General features: G+C 41.4%; 1 protein-coding gene across 2 annotated transcripts in view; it reads right to left on the reverse strand.

Annotated features, from left to right (window-relative positions):
* ENPP1 (ectonucleotide pyrophosphatase/phosphodiesterase 1) overlaps positions 1 to 11,008 on the reverse strand; it is a 52,343-nt gene extending 41,335 nt beyond the window's left edge. For both annotated transcript variants that reach the window (XM_033054732.2, XM_033054730.2), the window contains exon 1: positions 10,791 to 11,008. In XM_033054732.2, the coding sequence (XP_032910623.1) occupies positions 10,791 to 10,976 (186 nt within the window). In that variant the 5' untranslated portion in view covers positions 10,977 to 11,008. The remainder of the gene's footprint in view (positions 1 to 10,790) is intronic.
* Between the last annotated feature and the right edge of the window lie 8,381 nt (positions 11,009 to 19,389).

Consider the following 19,389-nt stretch of genomic DNA (forward strand, 5'->3'; position numbering starts at 1 on the left):
GCAAAGAATGCACTGATACTTCTTTTAAGGAATCATCATTCTGAAATACATTTATTTCTGTGTTCATCTTCCTCACTCTTTGCCTGCCATGTACCCAGTTTCTTTCCATTTCCCTTCCTTCATCCCTGGTATTCCATAGCCAACAAAACTTGTTACTCCAAGGTTTAAGACACATCCATTAACAACTGTGCAATCATCAAGGAAACCATGCAAAATAATGTTTTTCCATTCTAACCTCCATGATTGGTTCTCACAGTTGTGTCCTATGTACCCATGAAGGGAGCATGTCTAGACAGGGTCTGTAATGCCAGTATTAAGAAAACCCACGGAATTTTCCAAAACCACTGGGATCTGTGAAAGGCATGCTATGTTTTCACTGTTTTGTGCACCTAGAATAGATGATTACCGAATCTTAACACTAAAATATCTTTGAGAAAGAATTTCACCTGCAAAAGTGTAAAGAACACAATAATAAATAATGAATTTCAAACAAGAATAGTGTCTCCTTTTGACTCTGAAAGGGCAATGTTAAAAATGCAGACAGTATACTGTATAAAGAAAAAAAAAAAAAACTACACTTATCTACACTTGCCAGGGGCAGTGGAACACTTACTCATGCTTGTAAAAATTATTTTTAAACCAGTATAATCCCCTTGGCAACAGTTCAGTTTTATTCAAAAGCAGGGATTACTTAATAAATTTTAATAAACTGAAAGGAGGTAGATATTTCACTCACACCAGCATAGCTACTTAAGTAACACTTTGGTAAACCACCTGAAAAAAAGGTTAATCAGTGCTGGATCAAGTGCACCACCTCCTTCTTGCACCAGTCATCTCTTCTTTCCACATCTGTAAATATTTTTATGGTCTTCAAAGACTTGCTTCTGTTGATCTACATTCCACTCATAGAGGCCAGCAGGAGGAGAGACGCTGAGGCTCTCAGGTCCTGGCTGTTGTAAAACATTGGAAGTGATTAAATAATTCTGAAGTCAGTGGATGAAAATGCTGGAGATAACACCCAAAACTTTTCCAGAGTTAAAAACATTTACCATAAAAATGCATAGGTCTTACTGTTTTTCTTCTCAAAGAGGTACACAGGAGGTCTACTGTTGTTCTTTCTATTGAATGCTCTCAAGACTGTTAATATGTGCTATTGCAACCAAAGGTCATTCAAAGGACAAGAATGTTTTAAAGGTAGATTGAGCCACTGTAAGGTATTATGAAAGCCTTCACAGAGCTCACTCTTCACTCAGGAGAGAATTATCAGCAGAAGACATCATCATACTATAGCTCTCTAAATACCTTCCAAAATTATTCAAGCGTCTGTTTTTTAACAGATAACTGTATCTGTTAAAGATATCTTTTAAAAAATACCAAAAGACAGAAGATTTAGTATCTGTCAGCTAGTCAGCTGGAATCTAAAATATTTTTCTTATTTGTTGCTTGCCCAATTGTGTAGGTACATACTCTCCTGGCAGTCATTAGCACTCGAGCTGCTCGTATCAAAGATTTACCCCAGCTGTTACCTTTTTCACTGCACTCAAAATCATGGGAAAATTTAGAGAGAAATTAAAGTGCAACAATATGCTAGCCAAAAAGAAGGGGAAATAAAACTTCTAGCTTTATTTAAAAAGCAGATAGCAGCTGACTTTGCTATTTAATCAGCATACAGATTTTTGTAAAAAAACTAAGGAAAACAGGACTGAAAACTCACGTTATGAGAAAAAAAGTAAATATTGTACTTTCAAATATAATTCTTCTCTTCAACACAGCAGACTAAGAACACAGAACAAAGCCCACCGCACGTCATCTGCTTTAGTGGCAACCACATAGGATTGCACAGCTGCATAGAAAGGAAAGAAACTATCAGTAATAATGCCAACTAAAAATTGTTTTCCAAACAAGTTGCACTTGACTCAGAAATAAACGCAAAATTGAATCTGAAAATATGGCCTTGAGCCATCTTCATGCCCTTTCTATTCCAGAAGTCCTTTTTCAAGAATAATGCCAAAGTTGTTCCAGATTAGGTAACTGTCATGAGAGTTGTGACAAAAGCAGGGTACAGAGGGGTTGGCTTCTACAGGCTGCTGATTATACCACCAAATATACCAAGTAAACCTATATTCACATCCATTTTTCTTTGGCACATACTGTTATTACTGCCACCATAACAGCAATATTAACTTCCACAGGAAGACAAAATGACTTTAAAGAATAAGTGAAGAAATCCTGCAAAACACCAAGATTATAAGGAGTGTCAAAAAATTGCAGAACCGCAAGCAGTATGAGAAGAAGGTAGGGCAAATCAGGTTCCATAGAATCATTTAGGCTGGCAAAGACCTTTAAGATCAAATCAATTTCAGTTATTTATTATAGCTCTTTACTAAGTATACTGACACGAAAACATGTCTGAGCCAGAAGAAGGTTCAAGAATTGGCCCATTTAGCAGAGTTAAACAGCAAAATGAAATGCAGAGGCCAGGTTGGATTATTGATTTTTCTTGAAGTAGCTACAACACCACACTTGAGTTATTCTAGGACCAAAAGCAACCAGTGTTTAACACAAACTTGCATCCATGTACTACCACATTAGAAAGCATTTATATAGGTTGATTTGCCTATATGCCATTACACAGCAGAACTGGGACAAGGCTATGCTGAGTTTCTTCAGAAATGCAAATACTTCATTTTTCATTATTTCCTTTTCTCTTTAGCTAACTTATTGTGTCAAACAATTAAACATTATTTCATTTGTGAAAAATCCTTACTTATACTACATCTCTTTGTCCTCCACCACATCCCAATTACAATGAAATCCACTGCAGCTCTATAAACAAACACACTTACACGAAATTTTTTAAACAGGTGACTTGTGCAATGCCTGTGCAGAAAAGTACTTTTTGCTTTTTACTGCAGAAAGTGTTTTTTTGAAAAGAGGTCAGGAATTACATTTAAAAAAACGTAAAAATATCATTCCAATCTGGAACATTATTCTCTTCAAATCATATCTACTGTTTCATTCAAATGGGATACTGTCATGATGCAGTACATAGACAAATTCTATCATAGCCATATGACATATCATATATGTGATCATGGTGATACTTGCCAATATATTCATTCCTAGTATCACCTCCAAGGTGAGAAACTCTTCATATCTTTCATGTTTTCAAAGCCTTAATTTACTCTGCTCCTCCTTTCAGCCAGAAGCAACAACAACATAGTTTCTACTGCAAGTCAAATCAGAGCAATTCACTCTGTATAATTCCAGTGATACCAGTAAAAAAATGCAAAGGAAAATATTTGAAGAGCAGGAGTTGGAAGGAAGCCTTGCACAGTTTTTGTATCTTTGGCCTTGCCTGAAATCCAAGTTTTAGCACAGTAACTAAGTTGTTCTGAATTCAAGATAAAATTATTACTACAGAAAGCTTATCCACTTAATGTGTTCATTATTTAGTACCTGGGAGATTTGCAGAACTAAATGAAAAAAAGCACCCTCCCTCCTTCCAGGAGTTTGGCTGCCTGTGCTCCAGCATTGGTACAGTTATTGATTGCACTGTTTGGGAGATGTTGACCAGTCTTGAAGACAGCTCTTCAATAAAAACCTAGAGAAAGCCTCAGAAGAGTCACTCTCCCCTTGTTTTACCCAGCCTTGCCTCTGTGCCCTGTCTGGAATGTGAAACAGCTGCACTGCAGACGAGTCCATCTTGGCCATTTATTCTGTTAACCCAAACTCACAGGCCTGCTTTCCCTTACCTTGGACCTCTCTTACCATTATATACTCACCTGGCAATTTAGACTATTGGCTGGACCTGGTGGGTGCCCCAAACGCACTGTGCTCACCTTGCTCACATACAGTGAGACTGTCCCCTTCCAATGAGGGCACTTCCCATGTCTGCCTTGTTGCCACAACTGAATATAGTTCAACCCTCTCTTTCAGCCTGACCTGCCTTCACCTGGTACCTGACAGGTGGACAAATACTTACTGCAAAATTAAAGAAATGTGGTGGAAACCCTAAGGCACAGACAGTTGGGACTCTGGATGCTGGAGCAGTAAGTCTGAGCACACAACACCAATCACGACCCCATTTGCTCATTTTGCCTGGATGGACCAAAGGGCTGATCCAAGCACAGTGTAGCCTAATCTAGCAGCAGATATTCTACACTCCCATTCCTAGGCCAAAGTGGCTGTTTTCAGGCAGGCAACCAGCCAGCAGCACTGACAGATGCACCAGTGACACAGCTGGATGTGCTTCAGCCCGTCCGAAGATTTGCACTCGAGCTGGAGCCAGCAGCATCCATGCATACTGCACTCCAAGGGGTGACTGAAACCTCCTGGATGGCTTAAATCCTCCAGTTCAGCTACAGAAGAGAGCATTTGGTAGCCTAAACTCCATACTGTTTTACTGATGCTAAAAGCTATATCTAAATTACCCACCTGAAAGTGAGCTGAAGTTTGCTTAGCCAATTCACAATCAGCCCTTTGATTGTTTAACTGAATTCAACCTAGTTGGGCAACAAAATTTAAACTGAGTTCTGAGTAGAGTTTTTTATGAAGATGGTTTTGGTTTTGCTGTTGTTCAGCTAGTGTTAGGTTTTGTTTGTCTGTGTTCACTGTTGTTTAATTTGGGGTTTTTTTCTCTATACTTAAAAATCACCAACCAGATGGAAAGACTCAATTCCTGCAAGTGCTTCTTCAGACAATATTTTTTTCTTCATCTCAGCCTCTGCCTTTTAGGATAGGATATGCCAACTAGCTCCATGTAGCTAGTTAAAGTAAATAAAGAAGTGTAAATAAAGCAAGAATACAAATTAAGCCTGGAAACCCTTCAGAGTCAAAATATATATTTATTTTTTTTAATTGTAAAAGAGCAAGATTATGAATTTTGTCATCTATATCCAGCATGAAAATCCCCATCTAAAGGACACTAAAAAAATTTTTACATTTCCCTGCATATGATGAGAATTATTTGTAAAGTGTTCCCTAAAATATGAGCAGACTAAAGAGAAACATTTAGCTATAATGATTTTTAAATTCATCAAACCCCAAACTTTCTTTTGATAGCTTAAATTGGAAAACAATGTCTTTATTTTTTTTGTATGTATAGTTACAATTTTATTCTAATAAATGCATTTAAGCAATATCAACAGCAAGCACAATTTTAAAAAAAATGTTTTGTCAAACACCATGTGTTTAGACTTAAAATCAAGTCACCATGGAAGCTGGAGAGCTGTAACATTGGCAGAAGACAGCTGTAAAACATCCTTGTTTCCCAACATTGAAAGCAATTTTCCTACAAATTATTAAGACACTGGAAATTGGCCAAGACCTCTTTTAATATTTCTAAACTGAAAGTGCTTCAAAGTCTATTAAAAATATGGCAATCCTGTCACCATCATTCTTTATTAAATATTTCACCGAAGGATGTTTAACGCCAAAAAAAAATTAAATCACGCAATAGTCACTCTAATATTACTGTAGGGCTGTGTGAGGATTCTAGGATCTCAGAAGTCCCATCTAAACTCAGTCCAGCACTGTCACAGGAGCAAGTAATTTCACCAAGGAACACTTTTTCCTACTGAAAAATAAAGAAAATGTTACAAGGCACATAAAGCAAAATAAAACCAAAAAAAGGCTGAAATAGTTTGCTGAGGGTTAAAAAAAAAGATTAAAGACTGAACACGTCACCCAGGCTTGCCTGAGCACAAAGTCAGCAGCTATGGGTTATTTCCAAATGAAGTGGTAAAAGCCTTTCAGGACTCACAGAATATCTTGACATTTAATAGATCTTTTTTTCTATAGTTAGACTCTGCTCACTGCAACAATGGCAGATATGAACTGGCAACAGAAACTTTCCCTTGGGCAGAGACAGTCTCATTTCTTTATTATAAATGGGGGTTTATGATTCATAAAAGCTTAACATAGCAACCAATGGATGACTGACACCAGATTTATATAATCATGGAGCAGATGCTCCTGAAAACTGTGCTAAGGCACATGGAAAATAAGAAGGTGATAGGTGGTAGCTAATGTGGCTTCACTAAGGGCCAATTGTATTTGACAAAGTTGGTGGCCTTCTAAAATGGGATTACAGTGGTGGTGGAGGAGGGAATAGAAACTGAAATCATCTATGGAAACTGGAACTATCATGGACTTGTGCAAAGCATTTGGTATGTTCTGCATGGCATCCTGGTTACACTGGAGAGACATGGATTTGACAGAGGGACCACTCAGCAGACATGGAATGGGGCTGGATAGTCACACTCATGAACTATGCTCAGGGGCTCAACATCTCAGTGGAAAGCAGTGAGGAGTGCCCTTCCTCAGGGTCAGCACAGGGACCAGCACTGTTGGACATTTTGTCAGTGACACAGGCAGCAGGATCAAGGCACCCCCAGCAAGTTTGCCAATGACACCAAACTGTGTGGTGCAGTCAACAGGCTGGAGGGAAGGGATGGCATCCAGAGGGGCCTGGGCAAGCTTGAGAGGTGGGATTGTGCAAAGGCCAAGTGTGTGGTCCTGCATGAAAAACCCAGTACCAGCACAGGCAGGGCAAGAACGGCTTGAGAGCAGCCCTGAGGTGAAAGACTCGGGGCTGTTAGTGGATGAGAAGCTCAGTGTGACCCAGCACCCTCAGCTGGTCTGCAGATGACAAAAGCTGAGCAGTGAATCGACATAAGAGAAGAATGGGATGCCATCCAGAGGGACCTGGACAAGTTTGAGAAGTGGGACCACAAGAACCTCATGTAGTTCAACAAGTGCAAGGTGCTACACCTGGGTAAGGGCAATTGCTAAGGTGAGTGCAGACTGGGAGAAGGACTCATTAAGAACAGCCCTGCAGAGAAGGACATGCTGGGAGATGAAAAGCTGGGCACAGGCTGTCAATGTGCCAGCTGCAGCCTGGGCTGTATTAAAGCAGTGTGACCAGCAGGTCAAGGGAGAGGATTCTGCTCCTCTACTGTGCCCTTCTGAGATTCCAGCTAGAGTGCTGCATCCAACTCTGGTGGCCCTCAGCATGAGAAGGCTGAGTCTCTTAAGACTTCTTGAAGCAGGTCCAGAGGAGGGCTGCAAAGATAAGAAGGGACGTAGACCGCCTCTTCAGTGAAGATAGGTGGAGATCTGGGGCTATTCAACCTGGAGAAAGCACTGAGAAGATCTTACAGCACCTTCCAGTTCCCGAAGGGACCAATGAAAAAGCTGGAGATACACTTGTTACAGAGTCTGTAGTGATAGGACAAGGGGAGATTCTTTAAACTGAAAGATTATACATTTATATTTGATATTAAGAATAAATTATTTATTGAAGGGTGGCAAGACACTTGAAAAGATTGCCCAGAGACTCTGTGGATACCCCATCCCTACAAGTGTCCCAGGCCACATCAGATGGGCTTTAAGAAATTTGGTCTAGTGAAGATGTCCCTGCCCATGACAGAGAGGTTGAAACTGGCTGATCTTTAAAGATCTCTTCAGACCAAATTCATTCTATGATATGATAAGGATAGAAGAGACCTGAAGAGATTTGCAATCAAACTCTTGCCCAAAGTTGACAGTTGGTTTGTTTTTGGGATGTGCCTTTAAAAAAAACCCCAAACAAATAAAAAAGACTGGACAGCCTTAATGGAAAATAAAAAAAAAAAAAGGGGGCATGGAACTTACAGACTACAGAAGTATTACGTGTATTCCAGAGCATTTTTTCTAAGTGTTTTCACAGTTCATTATATTTATGCACTCTGAAATGCTTTAGTTACTCTTTAGATGAGACTAATACACTTTCAATGTCTCAGTCAGGACCACACCTGGAATGCTTTGGTAATTTTTTTCTACTTGGAAATTCTCAAGCTGCAAGAATTTCTTAAGAATTTTTCTAACAAAACTGTCAGTTTAAATGAGTTTTCCAGTTTCGACAAAAAGTCTGAAGTTGTTGAAAAGAAACATTCTCTTACATTATTACTTTTATTTCTCTTAATGTTAGACTGGCTGTTAGACTGGCATGGAAAAATTTAATTTAATGGAATGAATGAATCAGACCAAAACGCAATGCCCAAGTTCCTGGCAAGTGGGGATAGAAAAATCTCAAACATAAGCAAAGGTTATGCTGCTCTTGGGCAGCAGCATACTGCTCGCTCACACGACAGCATGGGGAGACTACAGACAGACAGAGTTCACTGGGCTTTGAGGGAGAGAAGTTTGAGCTGAGAAAACTAGCAAATGCAAAGGTGTGCTTTAGGTGCTTAGGGAAGCACAATGGGTTAGTAAATACCTCTGGGCCTGTCCTACCATTTGCAGGATCTTCCCTGTGCAGCAGCAACAGCTGCTCTGTAATAGGGTAAGATTGACTCATGGATAAAAGCTAGGAATGTTGAGGTTGTGTTCATAAACTGTACAAACATCTGCAGGTGGCAGGCACATGTGAAGGAAGAGGAGAATGCAGTCCAGTCTGAGCTTTCCAGAAAAATAAGAAGAGTGATTCAAGTACAGTAATTTCACGGTTATAAGCTGCACGTCCGGGTGTCGGCAACGTTTAGGTCTTCGTCCATATATAAGCCGCACCTGATTATAAGCCGCACTTTCGTTCGCAGCGAGGATGCTTGCACAACTTTCACAAAGTTGCCGATTAGTAACAGAATCACGGGATTGCAGAGTTTACTTGCTCGGCTTGGGGACGTGCAGGCTCGGATTGGCCCCGCTTTTCCCCCGCCGGGGCCATGTGGGCTTGGGTTCAGCTCAGGGCCGTGCGGGCTCGCACTTCCGGGTTGGCAAATTTCTGAACCTCATCCATATATTGGTCGCACCTGATTATAAGCCACACTTCCGGGTTCAGACCAAAATTTTAGTCAAAATGGTGCGGCTTATAATCATGAAATTACTGTATTCCCTAATCAGCAGAAATGCATTCATGAGCTTTTAGAAAATTTCAACAAAAGCTCACTTGCCAGAAGTTGTTTGTGGGTTTTTTTTATCTACATAAATAAAGGAAGCAAGAGCACATACAGCTAGGATAAATGCAGCTGATGAGATTTACCTACATCTGGACACTCCAATAGTTTCACATAAAATTACAAACATCAAGCAGATAAGTCTAGTCACTTCTTTAGACATTTGGATATCATCAATAGTTTATGAATACAATGGCTTCTGAGAAAGAACAAACTTGCATTTCCAAATCCAGTTTGCCACTTTCTAACATGTTTAGGTTAATTACATTGTTTCACTCAATCCAGCATCACCTGCAGTATTTAGAAATTTTTCTAAGTTCTCAGTGAATGTACTACATTTTCTCAATATTTGCAGTCATTCAAAAAAATAATGCATGGCCATAAATATTTAGAATTGACAAATTATTTCTGTGTAGATGACATATTTCACTCTGACACTTTAATCAGCACAGGAGGAAACTTGTGTCATTTTCCAAATGCTGTTCATTGAGAACTAAGAACTTAATTCAGAAGAATAAGAATCTGCAAACTCTAACTCTGGTCTCTAAGTGGCTGTGTATCTCTAATAATTTTGTTGTATTAGAGCCTAAAAAGCTCAGGGCAACAACATTAGGTTTTGAATAGGATAGGACTGTTTCCCACTACTAGTATCTAATTTCTGAGCCTGAAAGGAGCTGAGCTGTTTTCACCATCCAACTGCAGTGGCTCTTAGGGCACAACCTTAAACTCCCCAGAAGACAACAAAGTAAAGAAATAAGCTACTAACCACAACCTTTATTTAAGGGGACATAACAGAAAAGTTGCCAAAAAAGCTTCTGCATGGAAACTACCATAGATCTTTGCATGAATTTCCATATTTTTCTTACAGCATCCAGCAAACTTAGAAACATAATTTACTACCTGCTATGTCAGAAAGTATGGCCAACCTGTAGTCACAGTGGTATGGGTGCATGATTCCTTTGAAACAGTAACCAGATTACAAAGGCATTAGTAAATTCAAGTAGACACCTTGACCCTTAGGCTTCAATGTATTGAAAGAATACTACATATGTAGTTCTCCACTGAGAAGTAGTGAAGTCTGCTGCAGTTCCACTAAAGCCTCCTTCCAAGAACACCACAATTCCTTCACCTTGACAATGATTTTAGCCTCATAATGATTACTTCAGGCAGTTTGGAAGATCTTATTTGCACATCTCTATGGGGAGGATAATTACAATACAGCGATGTGGCTAAAACTGGAAAGTGACCTACCTGCTAACAATGGCTTTGGCTGATGGGGCTTCTGAACAAGAGCCAAAAGTGCCTCCCAGCAGTACTTGGAGACAAACTTTCAACCCATGGTAGCTCAAATTCAGAGAAAGGCAAGTTTTCACACTTCCTCTGGCCTTTTGGCTCTTGAACTCTTTATCTTTTCCAGCTATGTTTTCCTGTTTTGACCTGGTTTATCTTCCCTGGTGTCCCTCCCTACAGCAAACAGCTTCCACACGGTGGAAGACGACGCAACCATTGACACCACCAAAAAGTTTTAAAAGATTCTACGCTGAGGACCGTCAAAAGAGTAAAACAAATCAAGAGTTAGGAATCCCTCTGTGAGGCAGTGCCACGCTCCTGCCCGAGGCTGACTCCCGAAGCGGAGCGATCCCGTAGCACGGCTGCCCTGGGCATCCCGAGCAGCCCGTGCTGCCGAGTGCAGTCACCCTTTTGCCACAGCGCCGAGAGGGTTGTAAGGTCCCGCCACGGGCTCGTGTCCCATGTCCCGAAGCTTGGGGACACCGACCCCAGCCGCGCCGCGCCCCACGCTGCCGCGGCGAGCTGGCACCCGCTCCGCCCGCCCGGCCCCGCGCCCGCCCTTACCAGGGACAGCACTTTGTACGTGTTGGGATCCTTGCTCCTGCCGCCCGGAGGCTTCTCCGGCTCCTCGGCCAGCTCCATGGCCGGCAGCATGGGCACAGCCGCCGCCGGCAGCCCGCCATCAGCCGCCCCTACCCCGGCCAGGTGCTCCTCGTGTCCCTTCCCCGCTTGCTGCCCGTTCCCCTGCATGGTCCCCGCGGCTCTGCCGCCGCCCGCCCGGACACGGCTATTAATAGCCCGGCGGTGCGGTCCCGCCCCGCCCCGCCCGCAGCGCGGACACCGGCGGCCCTGCTCCCCCGCGGACAGCGGCGTGCAGGAGGGACACGGATCTTCCCGTCCTTCCCTGCCTCCCCTCTCGGTCAGCCCGGCCCGGCCCGGCCCGGCCGCCCCCACGCTTCCCGAGCCCTCCCTGCAGGTGAGGGCGGGCCTGCGGGCAGGGCAGGGCAGGGGGCGGTGCGGGGCCGGAGGACACCGCGCTGCTCCGAAATAGCGGCCGGGGGAGGGTGCCGGGCCGTGTTTACCCGGGAGCGAGGGGGAAGTTTCCGCTGCCCGGTCTCTGGGCGGAGGCGGTGGCGCGGCTTTCCCGAAGCCGCCCGGCGGCGGTGGCACAGGTGTGCGCGAGGGCGGGGGTCCCGGTCCCGATCCCGATCCCGCTCCCAGTCCCGGTGCTGCCAGAGGCACGCTGCCAGCCCCCGGTGCGCGTTTGCACCCCGAGCGCTGCCGGCTGCTGGTCTCCTTCTCAAGGTGCTTCCCTCCGTCCTGTCAGCAGTTCCTCGCCCCTTCCCGAGGAGGTATTCCCCTTCCTTCCAGCAGTGTCTGAGAGATGCTGACGGAAGCCCCCCAGCCGAGTGCCCGCACACCGGGGGTGCAGCGCAGCTCCCGCCCAGGGGACTCTGCCACTCCTTCGGGGTGACTCGGTCTGTTCCGCCGGGAGAACAGGGGACTGAGGGGAGACCTCATCCCAGTTTACAACTTTACAAGTTTACAACTTCCTCGTGAAGGGAAGAGGAGAGGCAGGCACTGATCTCTTCACTCTGGTGACCAGTGACAGAACGAAAGGGTGGCCTGAAGTTGTCTCAGTGGAGTTGTGTCAGGCAAAGGTTCTTCACCCAGAGGGTGGTTGGGCACTGGAACAGGCTCCCCAGGTGGTCACAGCACCAAGCCTGACAGAGCTCAAGAAGCACTTGGACAATGCCCTTAGGCACATGGTGTGACTGTTTGGGATGGTCCTGTGCTGGGTCAGGAGTTGGATTTGGTAATGCCAGGAGTTGGGCTTGATAATCCTTGGGGGTCTCTTCCAATTCAGCATATTATCTGATTCTGGACTTTGGGCTCACTGCCCCCAAGCCAGACCCTGCTCAGAGGGCTGGCGTTGTTGGTTGGGGTGAAATCCATGTTTGGTGCCCTTCAGGGCTTTTTGTTTGGACTGGCAGCATCTAGCTCCAAGGTGTCACTGCCCACTCATTCCCACTAAATTCAGCCCTGCTTGTTTGGCCAGAGGTGTTTGTACACACCCTGACTGTCCATGGGGAAAGGCAGTTCACACCATGTGTGTAGGTACAGTACTGGCCGCAGGGTTCCAGATGTGGGTCATTCCTCCTTTCTGTAATAGGTCTGTGAGTGTTGAGAAGCATCAAGAGTTGAAAAGTATGTCTAAGCTTAAAATTAGTAAAAGTATCTAATTTTCCATAATTTGTTAAGTTTTTATACTATATATAGTTATGTATGTTGACATTAGGATTAGTCTTTCAGTTCTAATGGGATGGTGGGCTTGATTTCCTAGCACTTCAGCAGTCTATGTCAGATTTATTTTAACTGCCAGTGTACTCGGAAAGGAGTGGTCCTTGCACAGTTTCTGACAAAAATCTGTATTTTCCAAAAAATAGCTACAGAATAGCTTCGGAAATGATCTTGATCCCTATTGAAATGTTGTTGCTCTGCTTTCTGTTTCAGTGGAGTTACAAGAACGAGCTGTCAGTACAACTTCCCATTAGCAATAATTGCAAAGATACAGCATGTACATTACTGCTGGTCTGTAGTACTGCTGCAGTTCACAGCATGCTGAGGGTCATTGCAAGGCTCCTTCCACGTGCCTGTTGTCATCTGATGAGGTTCCATCAGTGCAGGCTTGAGAATTTCTACACTAATATTTCTCTTGGTCACAGAGGAAAGAGAAAAGCAACAGAAACTGTGAGAACGAAGCCCTAGAGCCTACATTAAAAATCTCCTTTATTCCATTAATGTGGCATTTCAAGCAGCTGTCCAGCTGAGTAGACTACTTATTGTACATCCAAGAATTTTGGCATGTGAAAGTTGCAAATTGAATACTGGTTGCCCAATCATTTTAAAACGCTCATAAAAACTGACATTATCAAATTGTTTTGGTTTCAATTTTTTTTTTCAGTGAATGTGGCTTTAATAATTAGCACAAGTGGCAGTAGGGCCCTCACTTTTTTCCTTTTTTTTTTCATAAAATGAAAAGATACTGCAATCATGTGTTTAAGTTCAAATCTTTTCATTTTCCATTTCCAGTCACACTAGCAAGAAAGTAAATGCTTTCTCTCAAACAAAAAAAAAAAAAAAAACCCAAAAAAAACAAAAAGGAGAAATTTAAAGTTTACAGGAGTTTTTAACAAATAAAATTTTATTTTCTTGTTTTTGTTTGTAGAAGACGTATTAAATTAATTTTAAGTCAAATAGAAACCTTTCTTGTCCTAAGTGTCACCCACTCAAAAACTTGAATAGCACATATTGTATAATGATGATTCAATGACAATTGTGTATAACTACATTACAGACAGAGGTATCCTTTTTTTCCAAAGAAAGGATATTCTGCAGCTTACTCTTCTGTGTATAAATATTCATGGAACAGCATCAATTTTGTAATTTCTTTATGTGACAATACAAATAGTTAAGGCACTTCAGCCTCTGCGTGGAAAATAATTAACCAGCATGGAAAATAATTAACTTAACAGTGAGAAGTAAGCTCATTTCAGCTGATTGACAGGGTGTCAAAATGCTCTAGACAAGAGAGTCTGGAAAACCAAAAAGGACTAAGTTTTGATGCTGAATATGTTAAATGTATCTGAATAAATCTATTGTATACTGGGGGAAGAGGCAAAACATTCCAAATATTAACCCTTCAAAAATCCACATCTGCTTGGTCTCTTTGGGGTGAGGTTGACAAATAGCAGTCAATACCATTTTAACAAATCTGTGACAAAAGGCATCATTGTGCAACAAATTAATCACAGAGATTACTGAAGCAAATCCAAATTCCAAAAATTGGCTGCAGCCATTTCAACAGAGACCGAGGAAGCTTTTGAGGAAGACAGGGCTGCTGCCAGCACAGTTGCTAGCTCCAGCAGTAATTAAATCAAGTTGCCCAACCAAATGTCATGGGAGAATAGCAGTAACACCAGCTTCAGGTTTGCAGGCCTTATAAATCTGATCAGAGATTATAAATTTTATTTTGCTGTTCTATTTTTAGTGGCTGCATCAAAGATGAAAAAACATAAATTATGTAGTAGGAGAAAAAGGGAAACACAGGAAGTTTTCCATGGTGCTGCATGTCACAGCTTGTGATGTCTTCTCCTTCACTTTGACAAAATCTCCACCAAACGTCTGTTTTTGGAAAGACCTGAGCAAACACCAAGTGCTCTCCACTGCCCCTGTGTGTGAGGTGGCCGTGGCCCACTTAGGAGCCGTGGTTAGAGACAGGGGTTTTAATTTGCACCATATTGCATGATTGGCCCATCCACTTGCAGCAGCCAGAGTTAGGAGGCCCTTGCTGCTCTCACAGCAGGGGAACAGACTGAGCTTGCAGGCAGAGGAGCATCATCTTGTGAAGTTGCCAGTGATAACCAGCTCCGGGCTGCCTGATCTTGGCCCTTACATTGCAACAGAAACCAGTGGCTGGTGCTTGTGGGAAGTATTTCCTGTTGCATTGCCTCTACTCCACAGCAAAATCCCTGTAACCATGAAAAAGACCAGGAGCCCTAGGAAAGTCTGAAGCTGCTTGTTGAAGACCATCGCTGCTCAGTGTAACACTGGGTTCTACCTTATGGGAGCTAAATGAAGCTGTTTCTCAGCTCCTGCTACAAGAACTTCTCTGAAATTGTTCTGTGAGTGTTGCATTGTAAACCAGTCTAGAAATCACTGGAAAAACAGCAATTATGGTAGTTTCTGAAATAACCTTATGGGTAGTTTTATTTAGCATTCAAAACGTGCCTGAAACTTTGCAAAAATGCAAGAGTCCTTAATGAAAGGAACAAATGAAACTGGAGGTGTATCTCAAAACTGTTTTATTATGTCCGGGAGTAATGCCTAAGATGAAGTCAGAAATCCCATGGCATTTATGTGCATATCAGACTGTGTGGACTGAACAGTTTGCATCAAGGGACAGTACATAACTGAGCAAAGGTCCAAGACACGAGGGCAAGGTAAAGTTTCAGTGCACACGTTGCAAGTCTCAGGTTCTGAGCTTAGCATCAAGATACCTCTTTGTCAGGAAAAATTAATTATAACTTTATAATTACTTGCTTCAAAATCTGTTCATTTTACTCTCTAACACGCCCCTTTTAACAAGTACAGAGAGAAAATTGGTTTTTGCAGATGATTACCCACTTTTTGGTTGTAAAACTGGTCTCAAAAAAAAATCTATAGATAATGAACTGATAATCTAATATTTCCTGTATAATTGAAAAATTGCATAATTTTCTTCCTTTTAGTCTTGGTTTGGCATTTATTATTGGAAATTTAATAACTCAACACAAAATTTGTTAGATTGCTGACAACAATCCACTTTTATTTCATCCCTAGAAGTACAACTGCTCTATTAAATTAGGATAGAGTCGTCAAAGACCTTCAGCTGAGATTTTTGAGCCAGAGCGAAGGTCTCCTGCTAAACACTGTTCAAGATAATTTTTAATCATGTCTAACCACTTTTTGAACCACTTTTTAGGATCTACCCCATCCTGTAGTACAAAATTTTGCATTCTAACTTTTAGTGAACAAATACCTCCTTAAATTTTAATATATAGTTGACACCATGTGCAATATGTAGGTCAATGTGGTTTGATGAGATTCTATGTCCTGTAAAGTAGCTTTACCATTCAGATGCTGCGTGTATCCTTTTCATCAACTTACAGGTATTGGCATTCACTACCTTTTTACTGGAAACAAGTGCATGGAATGCCAAGTTTGTATTTCACTGCTGGAACAGAACTTATTTCATACAGACCTACTAAAATGTCATCAAAACAAGATTCTGGAAGAAAGCTTTACTTCTAAAAAAATACCTGGAAAGATACTTTAGGTCAGGCTGCACTGAATTAGCATGGAAAAAAATTTTGTTATTTTCACAATGCAAGTTGTTTCTTCCGGTGCTTCAAAACCCGAATGATCCAGGAACTTGTTGCATGTTTAAGGAAACATCTGGTATTTGAAAATACAATATTACTCAATACACAAATTAAAATACTACATGCAGGGATAATAAGAGAAAAAACATGTGTTCATATTAAAAAAAAAGTATCAGATGGGAATTTAACATTATTAAAATAAACATTAATCATTAATATTATTAACACTTGAAAAGCATAATGTTAAGGCCAACTGAAAAACTCAAAAGATAAAACTCAAAGATCTCAAAGAAGGAGAGAAGAGTGGACGGTCAGAGGGTACCTGGATGTGAAGGGGGAAGTTTTATCTTTGTTTTTTAGTGGTGTAGATGCTATTTCTCATCGATCTGAAATTTTAGTGCCTTGTGTGCAAGCATTTTAAGTTTAACAGATGATCCAATTCAATAGAACAAAACACCTAATGAAAAAATTTGTTGCTTTGATCAAATTTCCTTTCCATAAAAAGGACATCCATAAAGCTTCCAAGTTTTGAATAGTTTTGAATAGTTTTGTTATTTCTGTTTTTCAGAACTGTGACAGCAATAAATACTCCATGTTTCTGAAGATTTGACCATCACAGCCTTTACTGGACAGCTGGTTTTGCAATCCTGAGAGGTCTCTGCGCAAACACTTTTGAAAGCTTAAGCACTGTTTAAGAACAACATCTGTAAATAAACTTTAAATAAAACATGAATTTTAGAGATAATAACCTCTGAGAAAGCTGACTAGACACATGTTTTCTCAGGGAGACTACTTTTTCAATGGAATTATCTAACATTCAAGTCTTAGATGTTGTTAGCTGTCAGAAATAAATGCTTGCCCTTGGACTTCCAAGTCAGTCTATGCCTGAGCTGCTCGCTGGTGCACACCTCTTGCTCACCCATTCTGCTTCGGTGCTGCTTCTTCATGCACATGCAGAAAAATCCACCAAGTAGGTGAACATGGTCTTGTGATAGGAAATATTCACGTTCCCTTGTCCAGTATGAGTGGGTGTGACCAGCACCTGAGTTCACAGTACACCCTCAAACCTAGAGTCTTCAACTCTGCTTTGTCACCCAGCTAACCTGTGCTGCTTCCTCTTGGGGTCCCATGACAAAAAAAATACCCAGGGAAATTCTGGGAGAATATTTTAGTATTATTATTTTGGGCTCCATTGTTTGCCTCCCCCACTGTGTTTACAAAAGCAGATACTAGAAATACTTATAAAAGCACAAAAGGATGAAAAATTGTTTTTGGTAAAGCTGCTCCAGAGTCAAAATGAAACTGTTTTCTGAGACACATCCCAGGCAACAAGCCCATCAAGGGAAATAGCAGAATTTGAGCCTGTCTTTTTAAGAGTCACAATAGAAAACAAAGAGAACTGAAATCTACAGGTGAGGCTGACAGACCCCATCTAGGGAACCTGTGCAAAACCAGTCCTGAAGGGTCACATAGTCAATACTGATGCCACAACTACTATAAAGGAATACTAAAAACATACACCTTCCAGTCTCTACTATTCTCCTTTCATACCTTCCTGTAGCCCATAAGAGAAGTGGAAGGCAAAAGTCCTGCATCTACTCAGGAGGCAGAATAACAAAAACCAGGTCATTAATATACACAGCAGCCAACCCTCTGCTGACCTGAAAACAGCACTAACTATTTCAGGCAGTAAGCTCTTGAGCCCATTCACTACTAATTCACTCTTTGTTTCACCTTAATTTGCAAATGAATCTTCTGAGGACTAGAGTTAAGCATCCTTTATAAAACTTGCAAATAATTTATGTCAAGTGTGCTAACAAATTTTTTTTTGCAGCTGTCTACATTAAACTAAATCAGTAATTCCCCTATGTGGACATGCCACAGCCACATTATCTTGAGATGTCAGAGAAGGAATTGCTCATTCCATATTTGCTTCCCTTGGTGAAACTTGTTTGTCCCCAGTTTCTTAGTAGTCCATCACTTATGAGAGAACAAATCTTAGCAAAGCATCACTCACTGTAGGATATGCACTATAGGTGATGCAGACATAGTGTTGCTTTCTCATATGAGTTCTTCCTGCTAGGACTTAGAAACTGGAAAAAAGCAAAATATCTCAAAAGGCAGATGTATAAGATTTACCTGATGAACAACTCCTCCATAGCAAAGCTTGATAGCAAATTTTTACATTAAGTTTTCTCTTCATGTTTTTTAAGAAGATATGAAAAAAAAAACCAAACTGATTTTATCATAAGATTATGTAGGGTTGCTTAAGACTGTCAGTGTTTAAAAATTAATATGCTCAACCAAACCAAACTATGTATTTGACTTTAGGGAGGTTGAATTGACTCTATCAGGATGTTAGTGGTGTCTAAAAGTCATTTCATCCTCACCCCAGAAAGAAACATGGTGTTTTTTTAGTTAATGTTTGTTTTTGTCTGGGGTTCCTTTTTCATGGAAAGTTCCAAGAGCTCTACATACCAGATATGTTAAAAACATAGTTTTCAAGTTGTTGGTAAATCAGTTTGTCTCTGAAGAATCACTTGTCTTTGGAAGGTATCTTTCTGTAACTCTTTCAGGGTGCTAACTAACCGTGGGGCTGTTGAACTTCGTTACCCTGACAGTTACTCTTATCTTTGGAACTGTAGAATAGTTTTCAGAGGAATCACAGGGACAGTGATGAGTGTTGGCATTTTGAACATGGCCCAGCATTTGTGCTAAGGCATTTCTCTGTTGGTTACCCCATCAGAAATGTCTAGTGTTGATAACATGGTCACATTCACTGGCAGCAAGTTGGTTCATAATGATGCCCTAGAACACAGTTAGAATTGCTCAACAAAGAGCTAGATGAGAACTTATGTTTTGAACTTCAAAATCTGGCTTTAATTTTGCCTATTTAGAAAGAGATCAAGAGTATATTTTTCATTGCTCTCCAAGGAGAAGAGGGATAGGGCAACCAGTTCCTTAAGATGAAATAATGATGTGCTTTAATTGAGAGTCAGAAGTCATTGCCCATATTCTTCTGGTTTAGCAATCCACCATGCCCCATGGGCTTTCAGATCATGTACAATTGTGCAACAGAAAAGCTGCGGGCATAGCTCCATGTTCTTCCTGGCATTCTTAGAGAGCAATGGGAGTGTCTAAGAGGATTCAGTAAATACAGATTAACTTTTCCACAGGAACAACACAGACAATTTCTCCATGTAGACAACAAGCCATATTTTTTTGCCTGATACCTCACA

Source organism: Catharus ustulatus, chromosome 3 (genome assembly GCF_009819885.2).
Source record: "Catharus ustulatus isolate bCatUst1 chromosome 3, bCatUst1.pri.v2, whole genome shotgun sequence".
Taxonomy (NCBI): Eukaryota; Metazoa; Chordata; class Aves; order Passeriformes; family Turdidae; genus Catharus; species Catharus ustulatus.